We start from the raw sequence: 25,424 nt of genomic DNA on the forward strand, positions 1-25,424 counted from the left end.
GAGGCCTTGGAACTTAGAGCAGATAGTTAGTTGAAAAGATAGAATAGATTGATAGTTGAATGCCATATTTAATTGAAATATTTTATTTAACCGAAACAACGTGGTGAGGGATTGACATACAGTGGTTTGAATGGGTCACACATCTTTTGTAAAAGAAAAAAAAAAAATTTCCGGTGGGCACACAACTCCGGAAATTATGGGTTGTGAAAATTAGATGCAGCCTTAGGACGTTAAGACAGTACAACCCATTGAACAGACTATAAATGTACCCCTCAAAAACTCAATGTACTTTGTATAAAAACTGAAAAATGCCATCTACTATAAATAAGGGCCACTGCAGCACATTTCAGAACCCATTGGAGATGTTATTTATTTTTTTGACAGCAGAGGGGGCTGTTCTTGTTAACTCTTCCAGCTAGAACTTCTGTTGACAGTTCATTTTATTTTTTTAATTTTGGCTCCTTTGCACAGCATGCACTGTAGCTGGGATTTCTTACATGTTTATTTGCATTTACTATACCTGCTACAAATAAATAGTATGATTTAACAGTACTTTCACCATAAATGTCAGATTACATAAACCATATAGATTGTCAATCAAACTCAATTTTGGCCAGCTAAAAGTCTGCACTTCCACTATATTCTCACAACAGAGGAAGGTATTTTAGAAACTCACAGATAGTAGATATTCAATAGCTTTCTGAACATAGTTGTACCTTGGGATTTGTCGTTTTCCCACAGTCATAAATGCCCCTGCATTAAGAAAATGCAAATGGTTGACACATTTTACATTCATTGCCAAAGAATCTAACTTGGACAAATTTAATCAGAGTCACCAGCCTAGAATGAATATTGTTTTCTGGTTGTAATAAAGTCATGTGATAGGTGCTTTTCCCTTATTGGTCAGGCAAAAGCAATAACTTTTCAAACTTGCTTTGAATAGCAACAGTGTAAACAATTATTTGGTAGAAAATCGATTAAAATGGATGAACCACTGAATTTGAACCGGTACTGAGGGGTCTCTAAAATGAACAGTTCTGTGGAATTCTGCAAATCCTCTCTGTTCACATATACTGAGCAGAGCATGGACAAATAGACTAAGATGTTTGTTCATGACAAAAATGTATTAGCAGACTCAAAGAGCAAACGCCACATTACATTATAAAATAAACTAAGGAGAGGAGTATCAGTGAAATGTAATCCTAATCATTGTTTTAAACTAAACCAACTGCACTGGAATTAAAAGAAAATGCACTTCCTCTTTAGTGGTAATCAGTGTAAACAACTTGCAATGCAGGCAGATAGCCTATAGTGGGAAAAAATGTTGTTAGTGGAGAAAGCTTTTGTGATGCATATATAAAATTTGAAGTATGCCATTCAAACCAACTTGGCTATTCAAACCCAATATTGAAAACTGTGACCATTACGCTGAATTAAGCTGTAATTAAGCTCTGTGTATTGTCCAGCTTTTGCTGCTGCTAATTTAGAAGATTAAATCAGATGTTGTTTCAAAGAGAACTCTGAGGTGGGGTTTAAATATTTCAGTGGCCCTTCCCAACCCCACAGTTAATTGGACATGTGATAAACACAGCAGTTGCCTGAAATTGGTCAGCTGAAATCCCACTGGACTACCGCAGGCTGCTGAATCAAGTCCAGGTAAACATTTTTACTACATACTTGTTATTAGGCTATATAATGTCAAAAGCTAAGAAGGCAGCATATGTCTACTTTTTAGGTATGAAATTATTAAATGTTTTGTAATGTGTATGATTTTGCAACATTCCTCTAAATCCTTAAATCCCTCTTCCTTGAAGCAAAGCTTGCCATCGCTGTGCATCAGTTAGTCTTCTCCTGTTATATATGAATGAAGTAACATGCCTAGAGGGCTGCAGCGTTACTTTTTATTGCTTACCAATCCACCCGTTTTCCTTTATATAAAGACCTTAAGGGCCAGCAGTAGGATATAAGAGCTTAAGCACAGATGTTGAGTGGAATGGAAGATATGAACCAATTCCAATAAATAAACAAATACTAATTTTAGTTTTTACAGTGTTACAAAATTAATTTACAGCAACTGAATTCATTTGAATCATTTCCCTAAAAGTCTCTGAAGTAATTTCACTCTGTTGAAATGTAAAGTAAGAAATATTATTCTGCAATGGTGTGGATAATAATAGACTTTTTCCACATTTTGTGTGTTTGAAACCGTGCTTTGTAGGCTATGCAAAATGTCAACAACCCCAACCCTTTCCTTTAGCAGAATGGCAAATCAGGTGTAAAGACTTGTTAAAGCACTGCTGATTAGTTGCCCTTTTGCAGTTGAAAAGGAAATAGTGAATCTTTGAATAAACATTGTATGACTGTGTCTTTATAATTCTGCATTAAGAAGGAAAGATAGACACATTTTTCAAACAATGATGTCATGGGATTTGACCAAAGGAACTTAAATAAAATAATAATTTTAGCAGCTCATCAACAGTTAGTCACACGTCTCTCTACATGACTATTCCTGTGTTTAAATGACAAATTAAATTACTGATTCTAACTGGCTGATGTGTTTATACCATTAAACAGATGTTGTTTTCTTTTTGGAGAAAACATCCCTTCATCTGCAAATAGACAATGGCTGACACTTGTTGACCACCCACAATTTGCATATTAGTCTTAAAGGTAAAGCATTTAAAAAAAAAAAAAAATTATACTAACATAAGCGGGCCCCATGAAGAAAACAGGATGATAAAAAACATTAGAAAAATCTAAAACATTGGTATAGTATTACATTTTTAAAAAGTTAATAAGAAGATTCAGTCTAATGGATGCCAGTCTTATAACAGAATGGAAAATGCAACATTACCATTTTGTTTACAAATAAGCTGGATCCCAAATGTTGTTTTATATTAAACCTTTGAAGTGGCAATTTATTCTCAAGAAAATGTGCTTTAATAAACTGTTCGAACGCGAGGAGTAAAATACTTCAGACTAGCTGGGTGCCAGCTTGCAATAAATGAAGCCGAACCAATTATTTGTTCGGTCTCTTAACTCTAGATGTTTGGTAACAAAGTGGCACTGTGATTTGTTTCATAGGCTTCCTCATTCTACCGGATAAGATTTAAAATGATGCCCAACAACAGTTATGGGAAGAGTTTGGATCTCTCCAGGTTGACAGATGATGAAGCCAAGCATGTCTGGCAGGTGATCCAGAGAGATTTCCACCTGCGAAAGAAAGAAGAGAATAGACTAGGGTGAGACACTCTTGATCACATTTACGTGGCATTAACTGTCAGTAAATGTTCCTAAATGGCAACCTAAAAACTATTTTCCAACATCTCATAGAAAAAGACTGATCAATGATATTCCTTGATGGTTCTGTCTGACTATTATCGGCTCCATCTGAACTATTGCTTACTCATATTGTTGATCTGTTGTTTTAATTGTTGATTAAAACTTAAGTGGTTTGCTGGTTTATGCTTACTAGAGGTTTTACTGTACATCTGGGATTTATCATTTGACTGGAATCTGTGGAATGTCTGTCATTAATTTATACTACTCGAAAATATGGATCTCAGGAACAGTTCCTTGGCACTTAGGCTAATGTGAACCCATCTGATATAAATCTGAAATCATTTTCAGTGGATAACTTTTTATGAAGAGAATTTCTTTAAGTATAGGTTACTTTAATACAGATACTTTTTTTAAAATAACCTTCAAATCACCAAAAGCATGTCTATAGGTGAATTGCTTATCTTAAGAACAGAGAAGGACATTCACTAAAATTTCACAAATAAACAAACTTTCACTAAAATTAAGTTAATTGGCAATTTTTTTGTATTTATTTATCTCATTGAAGGAATGGCTTAATGACTCAGCAAGCCAAGAAACGGTCTTGTGAATGCAGTACATTGTGGTTATATAATTATATCTTGTGTGCCTACTTTCTGGACCATGACCATCCACTTTCTTTAATCCATTAAGTAATAAGGTCATGGATGCGGCCCACAGTCATGCTCACAGACATGTGGTACTACTTGTTCATGACACCTGCATGTCCTAGCACTGTCAAATACTAGCTTTGCATGCAGTGCTGAAGAAAATTGCATATAAAAATCAATTCCTGTAAGAGGGCTGATGTCCATTTCTGTGCTGTCTTTCATATGTTGGATGAGTCCACTTTAAGTTGTTTGTTGTCTACTTTAAGTGTTTTCTTTAAGGTTTTCAGATACAATAGAAAGTTAGCTAACAAATACAAAACTGAGAAATGACACAAGTTGGTATCTGTGTCAACATATGAACCCTAATTTAAAGTCCCTTACATATATCTTTCATTTTTCGCCAGATATTCTTTTATTTGTCTCACCAGAATTATCCTCAGACCCTTTATCAACAGGCTGAGCTCATGTATGTCTAAATTCCAGTCATTTTAAAGGAGGTAATAGGATTTGTCTCAGAATATTGAATAACATCACATGACTGACATTTTTCTCTCAATTCTCTCACAGTTGGAAGGAGGCTAGCTCAAAATAGTCCGCTGGAGACTTTGTTGTAATGTGGTGAGGATTTGTGATGATGATAAAACAAAGAAGTTCTTGGAAATATGATGTGGTGATGTGATGTTACATTCACTTATGCATTGCAGACAGAACTTCATTGAAAATTAAAAAAAAAAAAAAAAAGTACTATTGCGAGCAGGTGATCTGCAAGTAAGCCAAATGAATTGTCTAAAACAATTCAAACTTTAATAATAATTATGAATTATAAATACTATGTAGTCTACTACTGTTCTTGATACATGTTCAAATACTATGGCTTAATTAGATCAAATTCACATTCTCAAAACTAAGTGCATTGTTATGTATACGGGTGAAATATGGGAGAAGATACACATTTTAACATTTAAAATTTGTAAGAGATTTTTCCTAATCCTCTCTAAATTCATATGTCCTTTATGAATTGATTATGCTGTAATGCGGGATATTTCAGTCACACTTGGACTTATGCTGGAGTGCTTTCAACCTTTGCCAAATAAAAGTTGAAAGAGCCACAGGCACACAACAATTCAACATGTGGAGGAAAGCTCTTGCCAGTTTTTTTGGTTTTGTTTTGTTTTCTTGAGAAGAGCAGATTGAGCAGAAATTACTTATATATCCTATTTTAAATGCTACACAGCTGTGACACAGAGGGGTCATTGTGCTAGAAGGCCATCATTTGGGCCATAAAGCTTGAGAAACTGGCACATTAAGAATGGAGGTTTTTGAGTAAAGGAAGACCAAGGAACAGAATATGGAGTCATTTCCTCTCTCTATTATGCTGACTTGTGCTGACGATTCAAAGCAGTCTGGGCCCAGTTGTTTGAAAATAAATTTGATCAGATTTCAGCTATCAGACTGGATCAATTCTTGTAAATGAGTAGTTAAAAAAATGCATTTCTTTCACTAACTTTCAAATTATGTGCAAACTTTCACTATGTGTTGTTCTAACTTTGTAGAAGCATAAGCTACCTTTCATCCAAAAGTACAGAAAAGATTTCAACTGAAATAACAAATATATATATATATATATATATATATACAGTGGGGCAAAAAAGTAATTAGTCAGCCACCAATTGTGCAAGTTCTCCCACTTAAAAGATGAGAGGCCTGTAATTTTCATCATAGGTATACCTCAACTATGAGAGACAAAATGAGAAAAAAAAATCCAGAAAATCACATTGTAGGATTTTTAAAGAATTAATTGGTAAATTCCTCGGTAAAATAAGTATTTGGTACGGTGGCCGGGAAGTGCAAAACAACATTACAAAGTGTGAAACACTTTTACGAAGCTCGAGACAAATTTACATTTTGGAAAACATTTTTACATATCATAAAACACAATTACATGGGAAAAACACTTTTACCAAGGACGAAACAAATTTACATTTTAGAAAACAAATTAACAAGACGTAAAACACTTTTACCAGTCCCGAAACAAATTTACAATGACAGATTCTTCACGGAAAGGGAATGTACCACACACCGGAAGTGACGCGGTGAAAGGTGGTGTTGTTGGTGGGCGTGGTAAATTCGCGTTGTGGTTGTGGAGTAAATGCCGTAAATAAAGTTTATGGTGACCGAACATGGACTGCGGCTGAGGGATGTTTTGCCCGTTTGCCGAGATAATCCATCCACCTCACAGGTGTGGCATATCAAGATGCTGATTAGACAGCATGATTATTGCACAGGTGTGCCTTAGGCTGGCCACAATAAAAGGCCGCTCTAAAATGTGCAGTTTTATCACACAGCACAATGCCACAGATGTCACAAGTTTTGAGGGAGCGTGCAATTGGCATGCTGACTGCAGGAATGTCCACCAGAGCTGTTGCCTGTGAATTGAATGTTCATTTCTCTACCATAAGCCGTCTCCAAAGGCATTTCAGAGAATTTGGCAGTACATCCAACGACCACGTGTAACCACACCAGCCCAGGACCTCCACATCCAGCATCTTCACCTCCAAGATCGTCTGAGACCAGCCACCCAGACAGCTGCTGCAATAATCGTTTTGCATAAACAAAGAATTTCTGCACAAACTGTCAGAAACCGTCTCATTGAAGCTCATCTGCATGCTCGTCGTCCTCATCGTGATCTTGACCTGCCTGCAGTTTGTCCGACTTGTAACCGACTTGAGTGGGCAAATGCTCACATTCGATGGGCGTCTGGCACTTTGGAGAGGTGTTCTCTTCACGGATGAATCCCGGTTTTCATTGTACAGGGCAGATGGCAGACAGCATGTATGGCGTCGTGTGGGTGAGCGGTTTGCTGATGTCAACGTTGTGGATCGAGTGGCCCATGGTGGTGGTGGGGTTATGGTATGGGCAGGCGTATGTTATGGGCAACGAACACAGGTGCATTTTATGTTTGGGATGCTCTGGATCGGCGTATACGACAGCGTGTTCCAGTTCCTGCCAATATCCAGCAACTTCGCACAGCCATTGAAGAGGAGTGGACCAACATTCCACAGGCCACAATCAACAACCTGATCAACTCTATGCGAAGGAGATGTGTTGCACTGCGTGAGGCAAATGGTGGTCCCACCAGATACTGACTAGTTTTCGGACACCCCCAGTACAGTAAAACTGCACATTTTAGAGTGGCCTTTTATTGTGGCCAGCCTAAGGCACACCTGTGCAATAATCATGCTGTCTAATCAGCATCTTGATATGCCACACCTGTGAGGTGGATGGAGTATCTCGGCAAAGGAGAAGTGCTCACTAACACAGATTTAGACAGATTTGTGAACAATATTTGAGAGAAATAGGCCTTTTGTGTACATAGAAAAAGTCTTAGATCTTTGAGTTCAGCTCATGAAAAATGGGGGCAAAAACAAAAGTGTTGCGTTTATAATTTTGTTCAGTGTATACAGTGTGAAAAAAAAAAATTTGATCCCCTGCTGATTTTGTACATTTGCCCACTGACAAAGAAATGATCAGTCTATAATTCTAATGGTAGGTTTATTTGAACAGTGAGAGACAGAATAACATGCATTTCAAAAAAGTTATAAATTGATTTGCATTTTAATGAGTCAAATAAATATTTGATCCCCTATCAAGATTTCTGGCTCCCAGGTGTCTTTTATACAGGTAAGGAGCTGAGATTAGGAGCACTCTGGAAATGCTCCTAATCTCAGTTTGTTACCTGTATAAAAGACACCTGTCCACAGAAGCAATCAATCAATCAGATCCCAAACTCTCCACCATGGCCAAGACTAAAGAGCTGTCCAAGGATGTCAGTGACAAGGTTGTAGACCTACACAAGGCTGGAATGGGCTACAAGACCATCGCCAAACAGCTTGGTGAGAAGGTGACAACAGTTGGTGCAATTATTTGCAAATGGAAGAAACACAAAATAACTGTCAATCTCCCTCAGACTGGGGCTCCATGCAAGATCTCACCTCGTGGAGTTTCAGTGATCATGAGAACGGTGAGGAATCAGCCCAGAACTACACGGGAGGATCTTGTTAATGATCTCAAGGCAGCTGGGACCATAGTCACCAAGAAAACAATTGGTAACACACTATGCCGTGAAGGACTGAAATCCTGCAGCGCCCGCAAGATCCCCCTGCTCAAGAAAGCACATGTACAGCCCATCTGAAGTTTGCCAATGATCCAGAGGAGAACTGGGTGAAAGTGTTGTGGTCAGATCAGACCAAAATCCAGCTCTTTGGCATCAACTCAAACTCAACATGGAGGTGGAAACATTATGCTTTGTTGGTGTTTTTCTGCTAAGGGGACAGGACAACTGCACCGCATCAAAGGGACGATGGACGGGGCCATGTACCGTCAGGGCCAGGGCATTGAAGCCAGCCAGGGCATTGAAAATGGGTCGTGGATGGGTATTCCAGCATGACAATGACCCAAGGCAACAAAGGAGTGGCTCAAGAAGAAGCACATTAAGGTCCTGGAGTGGCCTAGCCAGTCTCCAGACCTTAGTCCCATAGAAAATCTGTGGAGGAGCTGAAGGTTCGAGTTGCCAAATGTCAGCCTCGAAATCTTAATGACTTGGAAAGGATCTGCAAAGAGGAGTGGGACAAAATCCCTCCTGAGATGTGTGCAAACCTGGCGGCCAACTACAAGAAACGTCTGACCTCTGTGATTGCTAACAAGGGTTTTGCCACCAAGTACTAAGTCATGTTTTGCGAAGGGGTCAAATACTTATTTTACTCATTAAAATGCAAATCAATTTATACATTTTTTGAAATGCGTTTTTCTGGATTTTTTTGTTGTTATTCTGTCTCTCACTGTTCAAATAAACCTACCATTAAAATTATAGACTGATCATTTCTTTGTCAGAGGGCAAACATACAAAATCAGCAGGGGATCAAATAATTTTTTCCCCCACTGTATATATATATATATATATATATATTATACCCCAAACAGCTGTCAATATCAAACCAAAATAATACATTAAATGTAATTGTCATTTATCATTGTATATTAATTAAAATGTCAAAAGTAGATTTTAACATTTGCATCCCATAATGTATGGATTTGATTGTTGCCTGTTTACTTTCTTTCTTTCTGTGTTATAATGTCTATTAAATTAAATGTTGCCTATTTATTTATTAATTTATTTATTTATTTGGAATTGTTAAACATTTGTGGCATTTATTGAATATTTTGGACAACTGTACTGAACATTTAAAAAGAAAATAAGTTAAATTAATAGAAAGTCATAAAAATATATGCACCAAGATTAGGCTATAACAAGGATTTTAGTTACTTACTATATTGTTGTTTTTCTCTGCTCCTGACTTACTTAGCCCGCCGATTCACAGATGTAGGCCTACAGATTGTAGGTAAATCCCATTTCCTAAATCCCAAACCGTACCGTTTCGGCGTCCTCAGGTAGCATGCACCTGTGTCATATGACGCCATCAAACAGTGCCGCTAATAAATTCTTATTTGCATTGACCACTAGACTATGACCTTAAACTTTTAATTTGATTAGATTAGAAGAGCTACAATAAACAAAACCAAAACCCTGTTTCAGAGTGAAACCATTATTTATAAACTGGTAATAAATGTTATTAATTCGTTCCAATAATTTTTCATAAAACAAATAATTTTTTTCACAGTCAGCTTTCCACAATGTGAAAAAATTCTCCTCTCCAGCGCTGACGGTGCAACTCTCCACCTCAAAAAAGCCAGTCACCCATATCCTAGTGTTGTCAATGTCAAATGGTATTTCATGTTTGAAATACGCTGTTTAACTGGTTACCACTGGAACAAGAGCCCACAACTCTTACATTACAAATAAAAATAAGCATGCACGACTTTTTTTATTATTCATTATTATTCATGCAGGGAACTCAAGACCAAAATCATGAAAGAGGACACCAAAAGAGAGCTGCTGGAATATCAGCCTAAACTCAGCGATTCTCTCTGCATCCGCTGTCTGCAGCCCTTCAAATTCCTTGTCAACAGCAAGCGCCAGTGTCTAGACTGCAAGCTATTTGTCTGCAAGTCCTGCAGCCATTTTAACAAGAAGGACCGTGGTTGGGTTTGTGATCCATGCCACATGGCCAGGTGAGCACCTGATCGACACGTGAGTGGGATAGGCTATATATCTACATGACACATGTCAAAGGAACAACATACAGAGAAATTAAATAAAACACAAGTAGAACATATTTATGTGTAAGTAATACAGAAAAGGTTACTTGCTGTAAACTGTCAAATTCAATTCAATGGGACAAATGGGTTTTACTTAGGCTTTGCTTTGCATTGATGATTCATCTTCACCAGTTCTGCGTGCATTTAACTAAACCACAACCCTAAACAAAAGTCATTTCCTGCAAATAAACAGTTTGGAGGGGAAAAAATCCTACTTTTCACATGAAATCGGTTTGGATTGACTGAATAATAATATTGTTCTTCTTGTTTTTGTCTTTGTTCCTATAGAATCCTTAAGATTGGCACTCTAGAATGGTTCCATGAGAATGTACGCTCTCGCTTCAAGCGTTTTGGGAGTGCAAAGGTCATGAATTCACTTTTCAAGAGGCTAAACAGTGACCGTGCCAGCTCTCAAACTGACCTCAGAGGTAGACTTCAAAAGTCTGTTTAATTGAGCAAGAGTCGTTCATCTCAAGTAGTCCACATATGTAATGTTTTTAATTTGAGCATAATACACACTATACCCCCCTAAAAAATTAGGACTGAGACTCGAATCATTGCCAACCTACCCTAATAATCGAACCATGAGCAATTTTGATCATTATATTTGGACATACATTTTAAGTCTAAGGAACAAGAATGTGTAAAAATGTAATACGTATACATTTGTTATGGTTAAACTAAGTAAAATAAAAATCAAAAACTGGAAGTTTTGCAATACCAGTATATAAAGGAATTTTTAAAACTCTATCCTCTGATTGTAAAAAGCTGTTTGTTCATTTCTAACACAAATTTTATCCATTTAGAAAGTCAGATAGTTATTAAGAAATGAGATTTGATTCTAACTGTGTCATCAGTTAATATACAACCATTTTTGAAGCAATGTCTGACAGATGACTTACAGCAGGAGCACTGAAGGCAGAGCTTAGAGGAGAGAGGCCCTCATAACTTTGAAGGATTTAGTGAGGGATCCAGAGGGAGTGAGGGAGAGAGAGAACTGGCTGGGCCGAATCATCCATGTGATTTACTCCTTTACACAGTCACATGTCTTATTTCTCTCTGTGCCTGGACCTGAATGTGTCTCTTTTATCCAATTTTCAAGCTCTGTCTGTCCTAAATACAGAGGTCATTGAAGGGAAATTGTTGTTTGGGTCAAATGAGATTAACGATGTTCTGAAAGAAAAAATTACAAAAAGATGTTTTAATAATGTGCATAATATTTATCACAATATGAATAAATGCCGACAAACACCAACATGGTTGTTGGAATTGAAATTCCATTGCAATCTGGTGTGTGTTTTTTTTTTGGAGGCAGTGTTAGCTTTAGTTGAAGCCACTGTTTTAACCTCTGTTCAAAAGTGGTTGCTGCCTGCAACCAATCACAGCTTATTTTCTGTCTCTTGTCTTCTTATGTTTAACTTTTCATCTCTCGCTGTTCCTCCCTAACCCCCCATTTCCATTATATAGAGCCTCGAGATGATGACACGCACAGCATGCCTGAAGTTCACAGTAAGTAAAAAAAAAAAAAAAGTCCTGTTCCTTTGTGATATAGACATTTTGAACGCTGATGTCATGCAAGAATCTGTAGTAATCAGTGAATGTCTTTCATCTGTCTAAACAATACACAGCAGCCATCTGCTCTCACATTTTCTTTGATTTAATAAGGCAAGGAACACAAAGAACAAAATGTCTGTGGAAGAAAAACATCTAACATAGCCATGAAAAGAACTGAACATAGAAGCATTGCCTGAAACATAGCTTTAAAGTATTTTTATTAAATGTGGCATTTTTTTTTACCAAAAAGAAAATGTTACATTTTAAAATACAAATATACAATATATTGAAAAATCATTTATAATGGTTTTTTTTTTTATTTCAAATAATAGCGGTAAACAATACAGTTATGTAACTTCATGATTATAACTATGTAACACTGCTTTACTATATCTTTGTTTTGTTTTTTTATTAACAAAAACAAGTTACATGTATATAACAAACATTATACATGATATAACAATTACACACTAGAGGGGCTGTACATACAGATTTATGTAAAAAGATTAAAGCGTTTACAAACTTTCACCGTTTTAATTGCTTTTTGTTTCATAGAAAATCATATAGTATCAATATAATGCTCCATTTCCTTCCTAAAAGAAAAAAAAAAACAAAGTTTTTTACTGGAGAACTTACATTTGTGAATATGAAATTTTGCATATAAAAGAATAAGATTTATCATGTAAACGTGATTGTGCTTTTCTCTGCTATTCTCTAAGACACCAAATAATACATATTTCCAAAACAAAACAAAATGACTGTCAATATTTTGTACGATAAAATCACAGACATTTTCCCAAAATGTTTTTACAAAAGGGCAATGCCAAAACAAATGTACCACAGTTTCATGGCTACTGACACAAAAGGAGCAACTAAAATCAATATCAGATTTAAATTTTACCAAATAATATTTGGCTGGGTAAGTCCTGTGTATAATTTTGAATGATACTTCCTTTACCTTATTTGTAATTAAATATTGATTAGGTATTAATCAAACCTTTTTCCAAACAATATTGTCTGTCAGGTGATTCCAATGTGAATAAACATAAGGCAAAAACACAATGTCTCGTTGAAATAAAGCTCTTACGGAACTGTTGTGTGACTTAAGAGAAAAACAAATGTTACCTATATAAGAACTTATTATATTAGGCAGAGACCACTGTTGGATGTTAATTCTTGTCTGATGTTTAAATAACATACAAACTTCAGGAGAAATAGCCCCAAAAACTTTGGCATAGTCCCCTGCTGTTACAGGAATCTTATAATGTGCCAAAAATTCACCATAAGTAAAAAGAAAGCCATTTATATTAAATAACTGATCCACCAATATGATGCCATTATCAAACCAGTGCTTCAAAAAAAGCGATTTGTGTTTATATAATATATCCTTATTGTTCCATATATAGTACCTATGAGGTGAAAAATTGTGCTTGTGGATCAAAGACCATGATAAAAAGGCCTGAAATTCTGCTAATTTCGCTGGTATTTTATCAATATTATAATTACAGCCAAGAATACAAATTATACCACCAAATTTTGAGAGAATATGGGAGGGAATAAAACACCAAATGGAATTAGGATTTCTAACAATTTGTTTAAGCCAGTTAACCTTACATGTATTATTTAATGTTGCAAAGTCTAAAACATTTAGGCCACCATTTTCATATGAATTCATAATAACTGTCTTCTTCATGTAATGTATTTTATTTTTCCAAATAAAGTCAATCAGTATTTTGTCAATTTCTTTACATAGCTTTTTATCAAGATGTAAAGTCATTGCTGCATAAATGAGTCTAGAAATACCCTCTGCCTTTGTAATTAAAACTCTGCCCCTTAAAGAGAGGTCTCTTATAAGCCAATGATTTAATTTCTTTTTAGACTGCTTTACTATATCTATATTGCATTTTTGCTGGAAAATGATGTCATGGGGCAAAAAAAAAAAAAAAAATGTTATTAATTTATCATTTTAACCCATTCTAAATAATGCTTTCAGGATTTAATTCATCATTATAAATGTTGTAGCTAAATCTCATCTATGTTAGCTAGCTAGATAATGATAAACAACATATTTAAATAGTTCTTTAGTTTTGGACCCTGCTTATCTATCTGGTAGCTTCTACATTTGGAGCTGTGAGAGAGAAACCATTTAGTTAAAAAAATAAAAAAAAATGTTGTAATTTTTAATGACAGATCCAGGAGAACACGTTTAAAACCTCCACTAAATCAAACACATAATTTTGAATTCATATTAGTTAAAATGTGTTTGAACAGTCAGACTCAGTAATCATTATAGCGTGTCTTGTCTGAGATCAAAGATTCATGTTTGTAACTCTTGTCACCCACACAGCTGGTTCTCTGTATAGCCAGGAAGATGAGCAGTCTGAGCGGGTCGACAGACGCCACTTCAGCCTGGTAATGTCCCTTAAAACATCAGAAACTGATGTTATTAGGATAAAGGGAAAACTAGAGGCTGGAGCAGTGCATCAGTTTGTTAACAGTTCTTTCAGTTAAACAGTAGTGTGAGAACGCCCTCTGGTGCTCAAATCTTACTTTACTTTTAACAAATTCATTTTGTTCAGTTAGGACTGGATTCTCACTTGTTCTTATTATGTGGTTTTGATTCCTCACATTGCCACCTGGAGGTGGTTTTGAAAACCACATGAAAACAGACTATAATTTTAGGCAGAATACCAGCTTGAAGGCTATGTTCAATCCTTGTCTAAATCGTCTGTGACTCAATCCCTGTTTAGTTTTATGGTCCTCAGAGTAGACTGGAAAGAGAATAGAGAATAGAGAACAGGACTGGGGAATGTATTGAACCTGCCTGAGCACATTTACTAGCCACTTTGCTTGAAATTTTAAAACAGGGTTTGGCAAAGTGTTTGTTTCCCTCCTGTAATTTTTTTTCTTCTAAAATATATATTTTACTTTTCATTTATTTGTTATTGTGAGAAAGTCAGTATGAGATTGTATAGGTCAGCCACCTTTATTTAAAATTAATATAGAACGATAGATAGATAGATAGATAGATAGATAGATAGATAGATAGATAGATAGATAGATAGATAGATAGATAGATAGATAGATAGACAGATAGATAGATAGATAGATAGATAGATAGATAGATAGATAGATAGATAGATATTGGATGACACGGTTACTTTTTTTATATTTGGGTTCTAGAGAATTAAAAATAACAATTTTCTTTCTCCTTTAAGATGAGAAAAGGCAGACGGCTACTCCCTGTTGATCCTCTTGATTTTAATCTAGGCACTGAGAACTCTGCTTATTCTCGACCTCCCATACTTCTGGTTTGTATGTTTATGTTCGTACACATCTAATGTGAGAAATCAGCAAATGTTGTAAACATTTCATATGGCAACTGAAATACTGAAGCTTGCAAAGAAACATTACCTCAAGAAGTTCCTTAAATGGAATTACCATCTGCTTTGAATTTTAAAGTGTAAGGACAAATGCATTAGATCGGCAATAAAGAATACACGGTTTGCAATGGTGTGAAAAATTTGGGATTTATCTACCCAGTGTGCTAAACAAATGATGCAAAGTGCTCCCACTGAGCATTTTCTGACTGCTAACAGTGATAAGACTGTGTTGAAATCTTGATTGTTTTCTCACTGAAGCAAATAATCACAAAATTAGTCATGCCAGTGCTGTCACATCAGGGTTTGTTTCTTTTTGTTGTCAGTACAGATTGTTGCTGAACTGATAACACTAGACAATAATTTGTTAAAATATTCTGAAAGTTTTAAGCACATGATTTCAGGTATAAAGTCCATGACATTTATTTATGTGTTTATTTATTTATTCCTTCCTTCCTTTTTAAAGTATTCAGGTAGCCAAGAGAAAGTAACCCAAAGTAAGGACTCAGTAACTGAAGATGACTGGTCCACAACCTTTAAGCAGATCCTGGAGAATGGAACTCACGGTAGAGGTGATGAGATGAAGGACATGTTGCAGATCAGCCAGAGAAGTCTGGACAAACCCTCCCCTTTTGGTAAGATGTGCTGTCTGCTTCAATTTCCCTTACAGATTTCTGAGGATTTATATTTTTCCAAGACTCTGTAGAGATGAATGGGTTTCCCCCTCAGGCTATCCCATATATTTTTCCTACTGTCAGCAAGATTTAGGCTACCTTGTGCTGGGAATATAAACCTAACACACTATAAACACAATAATCACCGTTAGAAACACTACAAAATAATTACAGTAATCAAACTGAATTCCTGACTTGACCAAATCCATACAGGCTATTTGGATAGACTCAGAAATTCCTCTTTATTCATTTCAGTATTTGCATCATGAAATAACAGTCAGTGTTTTATTTGCACTCTGTAGATGACTGCACACCACATCTAGAACAGAGGATGACAAAATCTCGTTCCCTCTCCAAGATGAGCATCTCTTCAGCTGGCAGCTCTAACTATCACTTCCACCGTGAGCCTTCTTACAGCCTGGAAGACTCAGAGGATGATGATGATTCTGAGATGCACATCATATATAGTCTCGCCCCACATAGGGAGCACTCACCAGATGAGGTTCCTCCACAGGTAAAAGTCATGACAATATCTGTGGAAATTATGACTTGTAAAACAGATAAAACTGCACTTCATAGCATCCTTTAAAAAGTTAATGCAACAAATACATTTGGTATCTCTCTCTGACACTAGATTATTGAGCTCAACAAGCGTATGTCAGCAATCGAGACTCTTCTGAGCCGTTTGGAGCAGAAACTCATCTTGCCGGTAATTGGGGGATCAGCAGAACAAGTAAGTTTGAAGGAAATCTGCACAACCAGCAGGTTATTATTTTAGGTTTATAAATGAAATGCTTTAAATACACTACTGTACAAAAATTTGGGGTCTGTACGTGTTTGTTGTTGTTTTTGAAAGAAGTATCTTATGCTCACCAAGACTGCATTTATTTGATCAAAAAATACTGTATTGTTGTGAAATATTATTCAGTGCCACACGATCCTTCAGAAATCATTATAATACGCCAATTTGATGCTCAAGCTCCATTTCTTATCAATGTTGAAAAAAAAATGAAAAAAAAATTCTAAAGAACAGCATTTCTTTGAAAATAGAATGTTTATATAAGAATGTAAAAGTCTTTACTGATTGATCAATTTAATGCATCTTTTCTGAATTAAAGTATTAATAAAAAAAAAACATCTTAGTGACCCCAAATTTTTGGATGGTAGTACTTCATTACTACTCAGAAAAGAAAAAGAAAAAAAATAGCAGCATTATTTATTGGTTTCACCCTCAAAAAGAGAAACATGTCATCAACATTTCTGGATAAGTCCATAAAACGTAAATTAGCATCTCTGAAACACTTCTATCAATAGGACACATCGCATAAAGACACTCCTGATTTTAAATCCTCATGTAGTTCTTCTGCTCTCCCTTTAGGTTGAGCAGAAAGAGGAGGATCTGTCTCCAGCTGATTTAGAGGAGCTTGAGCTCAGGAAAAAGCTTGATGAACTTACTGAAAAAATAAGTGACAAAGGCTCATCTGATGAGGAGGATGCAATGAAACCTTCAGAGGACTCTTCAAAGAAAGGGGCAGTTTATCATGCTCCAGCTATGAGAGGAGCTTCAGCTGGACCTGGGAATGTCAGACACGAGTGGCCTCTCGAGGCTGAGTGGGTAAGAAGAGTATGGAAACAGTCAGCACTAGCACTAAAAGTCTGATAAACGTGTGAAAATTTATTCATGTTTCTTACAAATGCTTTAGTACAACAGTCGTTTGGTTTGAACACACTCTGCTGTTCATTCTAATTGTATACTTCAGAAAGCAAAGCCAAACGTACCTAAATCCTTAAAAAAGCAGAAGAGGGTGAGATCCTTTGAGTTCAGCAACACAACCAGCTGTGAGTTGTCGCAACTGGAGGGTAAAGTTGCAATGGCAGTGGCCAGCGTCCAGAGCACTCAAAGTGGGGTATGCCACTCAGTCTAAACATTTACTCCACATTCCTTCTTCCAACAAAGTCATAACTCTCCATATCTTGCCTTAACTGCTTGTTAACCATTGCTCTTTTCTTCACGTAAAGGTTACAGACATTCAGAAAAGAATCGCTGCTTTGAGTGCTGCAGGGATGACGGTGGAGACATCTCGCAGACAGGTATGTAGCTACTCAGAGTCACATATTCCTGTTTAGTTTTTCAGAAACCTGGCTGTGCAGGAGTATGTACTGAAACTTGGAAAGAAAGAAAAAAAAAATCTATTTTTGACACATTTTGAGCTCAATTCTTTTGTGTTTAAAAACAGTATTTTGTGGCAAGTTCGGAACGAGGCAAAATATAGTTTTCTGTTCATCCCTTTTTATTCAGACTCCTCAGCCATCAAGGACGTTGCATGAATTTCCACTTAGTAAGTTCAAAGCTTTATACTGCATATTCAATAACATGTTAGCTGTCATTTACATTTATTTAACTCAGTCCTCTTTGTGTCAAAAGCAAAGAGCTACATTTTTCATCTTTTGCCACACAATTTTTGTATAAATGTCTTTGCAATTATTCAACAAAATATCAAACCAAATGCATTTATTTTAAAGATTTATTTTTAAGCAAAACATTTCACAAACAGCAGATTATTAAATAATAGACATACTGTTCAGAACTAAAACAAATAAAAGATTGTTCCTAGATACACATCCCAATATTTGTAAACCACAATTAGATATTTAAACCTAGTTTTATTTCACAGTGCACAGTGATTTTAACGCATTAATCTGATAGCAATCAGATCCCATGCTCAGCTTCTGGAACAAATCGACTAACCACATCCTTTGGTCATGAAAGGGCCTATGGAAAATCTTCAGTTAGGGTGGGAGCTGTAATGAAATTGACAGGTTGCCTTTTCAGAAAGTCACAAAAGCTGTTTACTACTAATAATGTTCTTTTTGCTTTCTCTGAAGGAGGCAGCAATGAAGCAAGATCTCTACGAAAGCTGGTCATGTGAAGCAACTTCAGCAAGCTAGTACACTTTCACATATTTTTAGTAGGCCATGATGGTATACAAACTCACAGAACATTGACAGATTCACATAAGCATATTTCATATGTTAATAAATTCAGCTGCAAGGGTTTGTGGGGTTCCCAGCTTAATAATATAGAATTAATATTTGCTTTAATTTTTCAGTAGATGAGTGTCAGATTATTCTGAAAAATGAGAGGCTCGTCTTGTAACGTGCCGTTTCCTAGAATAGAAAATTTCTATTATGCACACAATAGAAATGGTCAACATTATACTTATTAACTGCTGTTTTGATAAAAACTCAATATTTATAATAAAATAGTCAATATTTAATATCTTAATTCAGATTTCTATGTAGTTTCTTTGGTACATTTCATGAAATGTCATATCTGACATTTTTCATATATTAAGTGTTTGTTATTTTTTTCTGCTAAATAAATATCTTAAACTACACAATTTTCTTTTCAGCATCTTGTCTTCAATGTCAGTGATGTATTAATGAATCAGTCAGCATTGATTGTCATTGTCAAAGCTCAATTCCTACATATGCTGGGTGGGTTATCACGTTCTCCATATCCAAATCACCACATCATTTTCATATTTAGTGGAAGGATGTTTTTGAGTACATGTAAGCTGTGCAGTCTTCACCCTCCCCCAGAGGGGGTATAAATTGGTGGATCAGTCTATCAGTGGATCCAGACGAGAATATCCTCAATCTCTGAGAACGACTCAAGATGCTACCTTGAAGACACATTTATGCTTCCTCTGCACTCAAGGAACATTTTAACTGACAGCTGAGGATCACAGAATAAGATACCAAGAGGTGAACAGCTTACAACATCCTGTAAGTTTCAATATATTGTAATTTACAAAATACGGTACAAAAGACTTTTACTCAAATATTTACTTCCAATTAAGAATCCTGTGAAATTACTGCACAGTATATACATGAGAAAATCTAGCAGCCTCAAGTGAACATTAATCTAACATTAAATTGCCAAAAAAAAAAACGGTAAAATAATTTTTCATTTGTATAATTTTTGTGATCTGTATAAATGTGAACAGAAACAAAAGTGGCAAGTGTCAAGCATTTTTTTTTTTTTTTTTTTTAAATAGTCAGTTGTTTTTGTCTGAGCCGGGGTTTTTTTATTATGCTTCCGATTGCCATTGATTTATTCTTTTTATTTATTTTTTTCTTACAGGTGAAATTTCTCTGTCAAGTGACAGACACTAAGCCATGGCTGTAAATCTGTGTGTTTTGCTCTGTATCCTTATGCTGTTAGCATGTTTTACACAGCCAAAACCTCACGATGATCTACCATTACGCTCAATGGAGATAAGAGGTACAATTTTACTGAAAGACAAAACGTAAAATTTAACACGCCTTTCAATTATGACAAAAAAATATCAGATACTTAATATTCGTAATACCATTATTTTTCTGTAGATCCAAACATTGATGCAGTGTGGTATAAAGGCAGAGGAATACGACCTGTTGGGAGATTTGGCCGAAGAATGGCACAAAAACGTGAAGGATCATATTTTGGAAGGCACAGGTTCTGCTATCCTGAAGTCCTGGCTGTGGACTGACCACTCAAAGATAATGATAAATTGCATATACTGATCTGCATCTGTTCTGTGAGAACTTATTTCAATACTTCTTTGACTCCAATACATCTCATTTCAAAATGACACACGTTAATGAATGGGTTAAATAACAAAAAAAAAAATCATAAATACCAGATCTTCTGTATTGAGACATACAAGTGAAACAAATTAGTGAAAAAGAAAAAAAAAAATGTAGTTGATTAGATGGAAGATCTGAATGAAAAAAAAAAACATGGCTTAGATGAATCGTTCACAATGAGATAACATGCATTTAGAAAACAGATTTCACTTTAAAACATGTCACTGTATTTGTTTAGATAATAAACTGTTAACAAATGTAGATTTACTTCAGCGTCTGAAACATCTTGTGTTAATGCTATGCTCAGCAGTATTTCATTAGAGAGAAAAAACAACAGACAAATAATACCACAGGTCTCTTCATTTATACTTTTATAATTTCAGTGTTTTAGAAACACAGGCTGGTGGAATGTTGAAAAAAAAACAGTCAGAATTCATTTAAACTATCATAATCTGCAGCAAATGAGTAGTACAGTATGTAGGGTGTATGCAGCTTAGTTCTAATGTCATTTTTTAACCAACAAATCTGATAACACTGAAATGTTGTAAGTAGTTATCAGCAGCAGCTTTCTCAATTTGTAACAATTTGTTGTCACTGTAACTGGTACTATGACAAACAATAAATGTGATTAATCAAACCAAATGAGGTTAATTAAGAGGGGAATGATCAGATGTAGATAGAATCTGACTGTTCTATCTGCTTGAAGTTCTCAAAAGGCCATATGCATTTGAAAACTCCAGATGAATCCAAACAAGTGTCTTGGCAAAGGCAGTTCTCGTGGTCTGTAGATGTGTAAACGCACCTTCAGCACATCCAGCAATGGGTCATGTCTATTAACAAGCACCACTGAGCATTTAATGTATACAAACGTATACATTAAAACAGACTCTTAGAATCTGTAAAACTGACTTTCAGTGGTGGCCAAAAACAGACTTGAGGTAAAAACTCAAAATGCTCAGCGGTCCAAAGAACGTTTCTGGATCGCTTCAATAACAACGTTTTTGAGGAGGGCGATTACAGAACGAGGGTCATCACTGCTCACCACAGCACTGCCCGATACGATCATGTTGGCTCCAGCCTAAAAATATTGGAGTAATGAATAAAGATGAGTAAAACACTTCTTCAAATCTCTTGCTTTTTTTCATTCATACAAGTGAATATGTGTGCAGTAAAGGACAGCTATACCTCAGCACATCTGTGGATGCTGTCTGGACCGACTCCTCCATCCACCTCAATGTCCAGAGAAGGGAACTGACTCCTGAGCCAGCTCACCTGTGGAGACACAAGCATCTTTAGTGTGTTGTCTGAGGAATCTAAACGAGACTAATAGATCGTACACTTGCGTACCTTTGGCATCATATCGTCCATAAACTTCTGACCACCAAAGCCAGGCTCTACAGTCATGACAAGAGCCATATCGATCTGTCCAGCCCATGGTGCCAATTCCTCAACAGTTGTTCCAGGTTTAATGGCAAGACCAACCTGCATCAAAAGACTGTTGCTACAATTTATACTATAAGCAATTCTAGGTAGTTCACAAATATAGTTTGCTGACACCTCCTTTAAACCAGTTAAATTACTTCTGTTCTGCCCGAATGAAATTCTTACAAGTCTTAGCCTCAGTTTAATTTATGCAGCTTGTAACTTGCGTTAAGAAAAAAAAAGTGTTTTTTTGTTAGTCAACAGAGGGCCCCATAAGATCATAGCAGTCAAAGCCACAAAGCATGGGCCTATAATATAAACAAAAATGCGCTCGAAAACTAAATTAAATGAATAAAATAACTTAATTATATTTTATGTACTTTAACACATTCACCAATTTGCAGTGTAATCATTACATATATACAAAATTGGCTGTTTTGCACAGACCTTCATGCTGCTCTCCCTGATTTCCTTGATGAGGTTACCAGGGTTGGTCGTGGCTTCTAGATGGAAAGTGTACTGATTGGCTCCTGCTGCTGCCATGGGCTTCACCCATTGCTCTGGTCTGGATACCATCATATGCATGTCTGTAATAAGGCAAAGGGTAAGCAAAGCCCTCAATCCTACAAAGAGCAAACACTGCAATGTTTTACTTATCTGGTTTATCCTAGACGCAATGTTTATTTAGGAATACAGAAAGAGAGTGAAAACATGAAAGAACCCACGGTGTCTACTTTAGCGGATTACTAACAAAACTGTCCCAAAGAAGAGGGCCTGATTGTGTGCAGCTCAAATGAAACAAACTAGAGTAGCAATTTCACAATGACTAAACTCACCAAAAAATGGATCAGGTCCGATACTGTGTCGTAAACATTCCACCATAGGATGTCCAAATGTGATGTTTGGAACAAAATGCCTTAAGTAAATTGAAAGATGAAGGAAAGAGATTGAAGAAAGCAGAGTTAGATGTCTTCTGACACACAACTCATCAACTTTTATCACCTCCTGTATATGTGGCACTTTAAATTAATATGGTACAAAATAGGGCATGAACTCAACATTAAATAGACACCATGCAGAATGGATAACAGAGCTGCAAATATAGCCTAAATTATATTATAATTTTAAAATTTTTTAATTTTAATCACCCCCCAAAAAATCCTGACAAAAATAAGCAGCACAACTGATTTCAACATTGATAATAATAATAAAAAGAGCACCAAATCAGCATATTAGAGTGAAATTCTAAAGAATCATGTGACACTGAAGACTGGAGTAATGACTGCTGAAAATTCAGCTTTGCATCACAGGGATACACAACATTTTAAATTGTAATACTGTGTTCTGTATTTTTATGCAGCCTTGGTGAGCTTAAGAGACTTCTTTCAAAAACATTAAAAAAAATAAATTAATTAAAATAACTGCAAAACCCAAACTTGTACCCAAAATTGTACTTGTACTGCAAAACCCAAAATTGTAGTGTGTATGTATATACATACATACACACTATATTGCCAAAAGTACTGGGTCACCCCTTCTAATGAACAGGTTTGACTACTTTAGTAATTTCCATGAGTACAAATCTTAATGTTTAAGCATATAATGATATTCTAGGGAATTGTGTGTTTCTAATTTTAAAGCAACAGTTTGGACAGGACCCTTTTCTATTCTGACATGACAATGCCTCTGTGTATAAGGCAAGGTTCAAAAAGAAATGATTGATTCGGTCAGTGTGGAAGAACTTGACTGGTCTGCAGAAAGCCAAGTCCTAATCCAAGCTGAACACCTCTGGTGTGACTTTAAATGCAGATCTTGAGTCAAAAACTCTTTACCATATATATATATATATATATATATATAGGCTACATTCCATACAATAATTTGGGTGAAAAGTCTGAATGCTTGCTTGGCTGATCCAGTCAACACTTAACTTTGTATACAAATTTAAAAAGGGAAATATGATAATTGTCTAACTGCAGTGCCAAGCTGTGAATGACTTCTTGTAACATTCCTCAAAACTGTGACACAGCGTGGGTGAATTCATGTTGTATCATCCCTGTGCCAAAATGTGGGATAACTAAATGTTCTTGATAATTAAAAAGACTCGAGTAATTAATTATGGTATTGGTTCTCTGGGCCATATGATCGCTACCAATGCCTGCAGGTCAACACTGGGTGAGAAACTTAGATGAAGAATTGCAAACTATATTCCTCACCCATCCATAACGTCAAGGTGCAGATAATCAGCACCGCACTCCATCATTCGCTCACATTCCCTCCCGAGCTGCGCCAGATCGCTGCTCAAAATAGACGGTCCTATTTTCGCCGAGTACGCCATGCTGCCTCTGCCACTGCTGCACACTTCCTGCTTTCACACACGCCTTTCAAAACAAAAGTCATGCGTCATGTCATTATCGCCAAGAGGTGGCGCGATTTGAAAATAAGAAAACCTTCTGATATCTGAACCTAAAAGACCCAAATCATTGACATTCATGATGTGTCTTATTATCTATCTTATACTGACCTTTCTGTTTTGGAAGCTTGTTACTGATTTCATTAATTGTGTGTTTGAGTAGGCCTACAGATAAAGATGTAATTTAATTTCTGAAATGTTTCATAATTCTGTAACCAAAAATAGATTAAATAATGTAAAAACAAAATATCGTTGTCAATTAGTTTGATAGCTTGTTAAAACATCACAATACACATCATTTTCCTCTGAAACCAAAGGCGTGGTTTATAATTCACCACAGGCGTTTTGCAAGTAGCTTGAAATTTCACATATCATTGTTCATTTGTAACTGGAAAAGAATATTTTGATGTTTTGGTGATGTGAATGATTAAATCTACAGTGACGTGAGCAAAAGGTCAGGTTTCCTTGATCTAGGTGTGCAGATGCTTTCATTTCAGGTTTATGTAAAAGAGCTTTAACAAATATTTACCATATAAGATGAATCAGGCAGTATAAGCTTCCCATTTCAGGTTCAGTTATGATTTACATTGATATTATTTAGTCTTACAGCTTTCACTGATGTATAGTGGCTCTGATGAGCTTGACTGTTTACGAAAGGACATCCTGAAAGCCTCTCCTTTCCGATCCTTTGAGTCTGGCTGATAACTCGGCATGTGACGGATATGTCCTTTTCCCATCTCCTCCTCCACCGTCCTTCCATCTCCACAGAGGTAAACAGCTTCAATTGTCCTTAGAACTGTTTATCTTCCTAAACTGTTTTTTGTCCTCGGTTCGGGATGCTGTTTAAAAGAGAGAGAGGCTAACATTGTTAAATAAACCAGTGGTGTTCAAGAAGCATTTCACCTATTTTTCACATTTATGAGCTTAACCATACATATTCAAAATAAATCTTCTGCATAAACTACTGATCTATAATAGAGAACTGGATTGCTCATGACGTAATGAAAGTGAAGCCTTCATATATAGATCAGTGGCATAAACCCATTTGAGCTTAAAAGGATACAATAAATAAATAAAAAATGGAAATGGAGTGTTCCACCTTTGTGCTTTGTGGGTTTGTTTGTTTTTTTGTTGTTTTTTTTGTACAGATGCTTTTGTTTCTCAGATTCACATATTTTCATTTTTTAAGCTCAAATGGGTTTAT

At 36.0% G+C, this 25,424-nt stretch overlaps 2 protein-coding genes across 2 annotated transcripts; one reads left to right on the plus strand and one right to left on the minus strand.

Moving 5' to 3' along the window:
• The first annotated feature begins 1,605 nt into the window (after positions 1–1,605).
• On the plus strand, positions 1,606–20,285 carry mlphb (melanophilin b). The gene is made up of 15 exons (XM_058788112.1): positions 1,606–1,656; positions 3,085–3,242; positions 9,837–10,058; positions 10,434–10,573; positions 11,613–11,654; positions 14,047–14,111; positions 14,918–15,010; positions 15,546–15,714; positions 16,056–16,267; positions 16,388–16,486; positions 17,132–17,368; positions 17,514–17,660; positions 17,773–17,844; positions 18,053–18,092; positions 18,640–20,285. Exons 2-15 carry the CDS (start codon positions 3,115–3,117, stop codon positions 18,681–18,683), a joined length of 1,710 nt encoding a protein of 569 aa, XP_058644095.1. The 5' UTR covers positions 1,606–1,656; positions 3,085–3,114; the 3' UTR covers positions 18,684–20,285.
• A 454-nt stretch (positions 20,286–20,739) lies between these two features.
• On the minus strand, positions 20,740–24,194 carry rpe (ribulose-5-phosphate-3-epimerase). The gene is made up of 6 exons (XM_058788113.1): positions 24,024–24,194; positions 22,644–22,723; positions 22,255–22,394; positions 21,733–21,867; positions 21,571–21,657; positions 20,740–21,463 (listed from the first exon to the last, which is right to left on the minus strand). Exons 1-6 carry the CDS (start codon positions 24,143–24,145, stop codon positions 21,341–21,343), a joined length of 687 nt encoding a protein of 228 aa, XP_058644096.1. The 5' UTR covers positions 24,146–24,194; the 3' UTR covers positions 20,740–21,340.
• Positions 24,195–25,424: the final 1,230 nt, after the last annotated feature.

This window comes from Onychostoma macrolepis, chromosome 09, assembly GCF_012432095.1.
Source record: "Onychostoma macrolepis isolate SWU-2019 chromosome 09, ASM1243209v1, whole genome shotgun sequence".
Lineage (NCBI taxonomy): Eukaryota > Metazoa > Chordata > Actinopteri > Cypriniformes > Cyprinidae > Onychostoma > Onychostoma macrolepis.

What these genes read in the sequence shown, in the direction of transcription:
- mlphb (XM_058788112.1), top strand. Translation starts at nt 3,115, where the DNA reads ATGATGCCCAACAACAGTTATGGGAAGAGTTTGGATCTCTCCAGGTTG. An exon ending in CAGCATGCCTGAAGTTCACA is followed by an intron (nt 11,655 to 14,046) that starts GTAAGTAAAAAA and finishes TCACCCACACAG; the next exon opens with CTGGTTCTCTGTATAGCCAG. An exon ending in CAGATGAGGTTCCTCCACAG is followed by an intron (nt 16,268 to 16,387) that starts GTAAAAGTCATG and finishes CTCTGACACTAG; the next exon opens with ATTATTGAGCTCAACAAGCG.
- rpe (XM_058788113.1), bottom strand. Translation starts at nt 24,145, where the DNA reads ATGGCGTACTCGGCGAAAATAGGACCGTCTATTTTGAGCAGCGATCTG. An exon ending in CGGACCTGATCCATTTTTTG is followed by an intron (nt 22,395 to 22,643) that starts GTGAGTTTAGTC and finishes GCCTTATTACAG; the next exon opens with ACATGCATATGATGGTATCC. An exon ending in TCAGGGAGAGCAGCATGAAG is followed by an intron (nt 21,868 to 22,254) that starts GTCTGTGCAAAA and finishes CTTTTGATGCAG; the next exon opens with GTTGGTCTTGCCATTAAACC.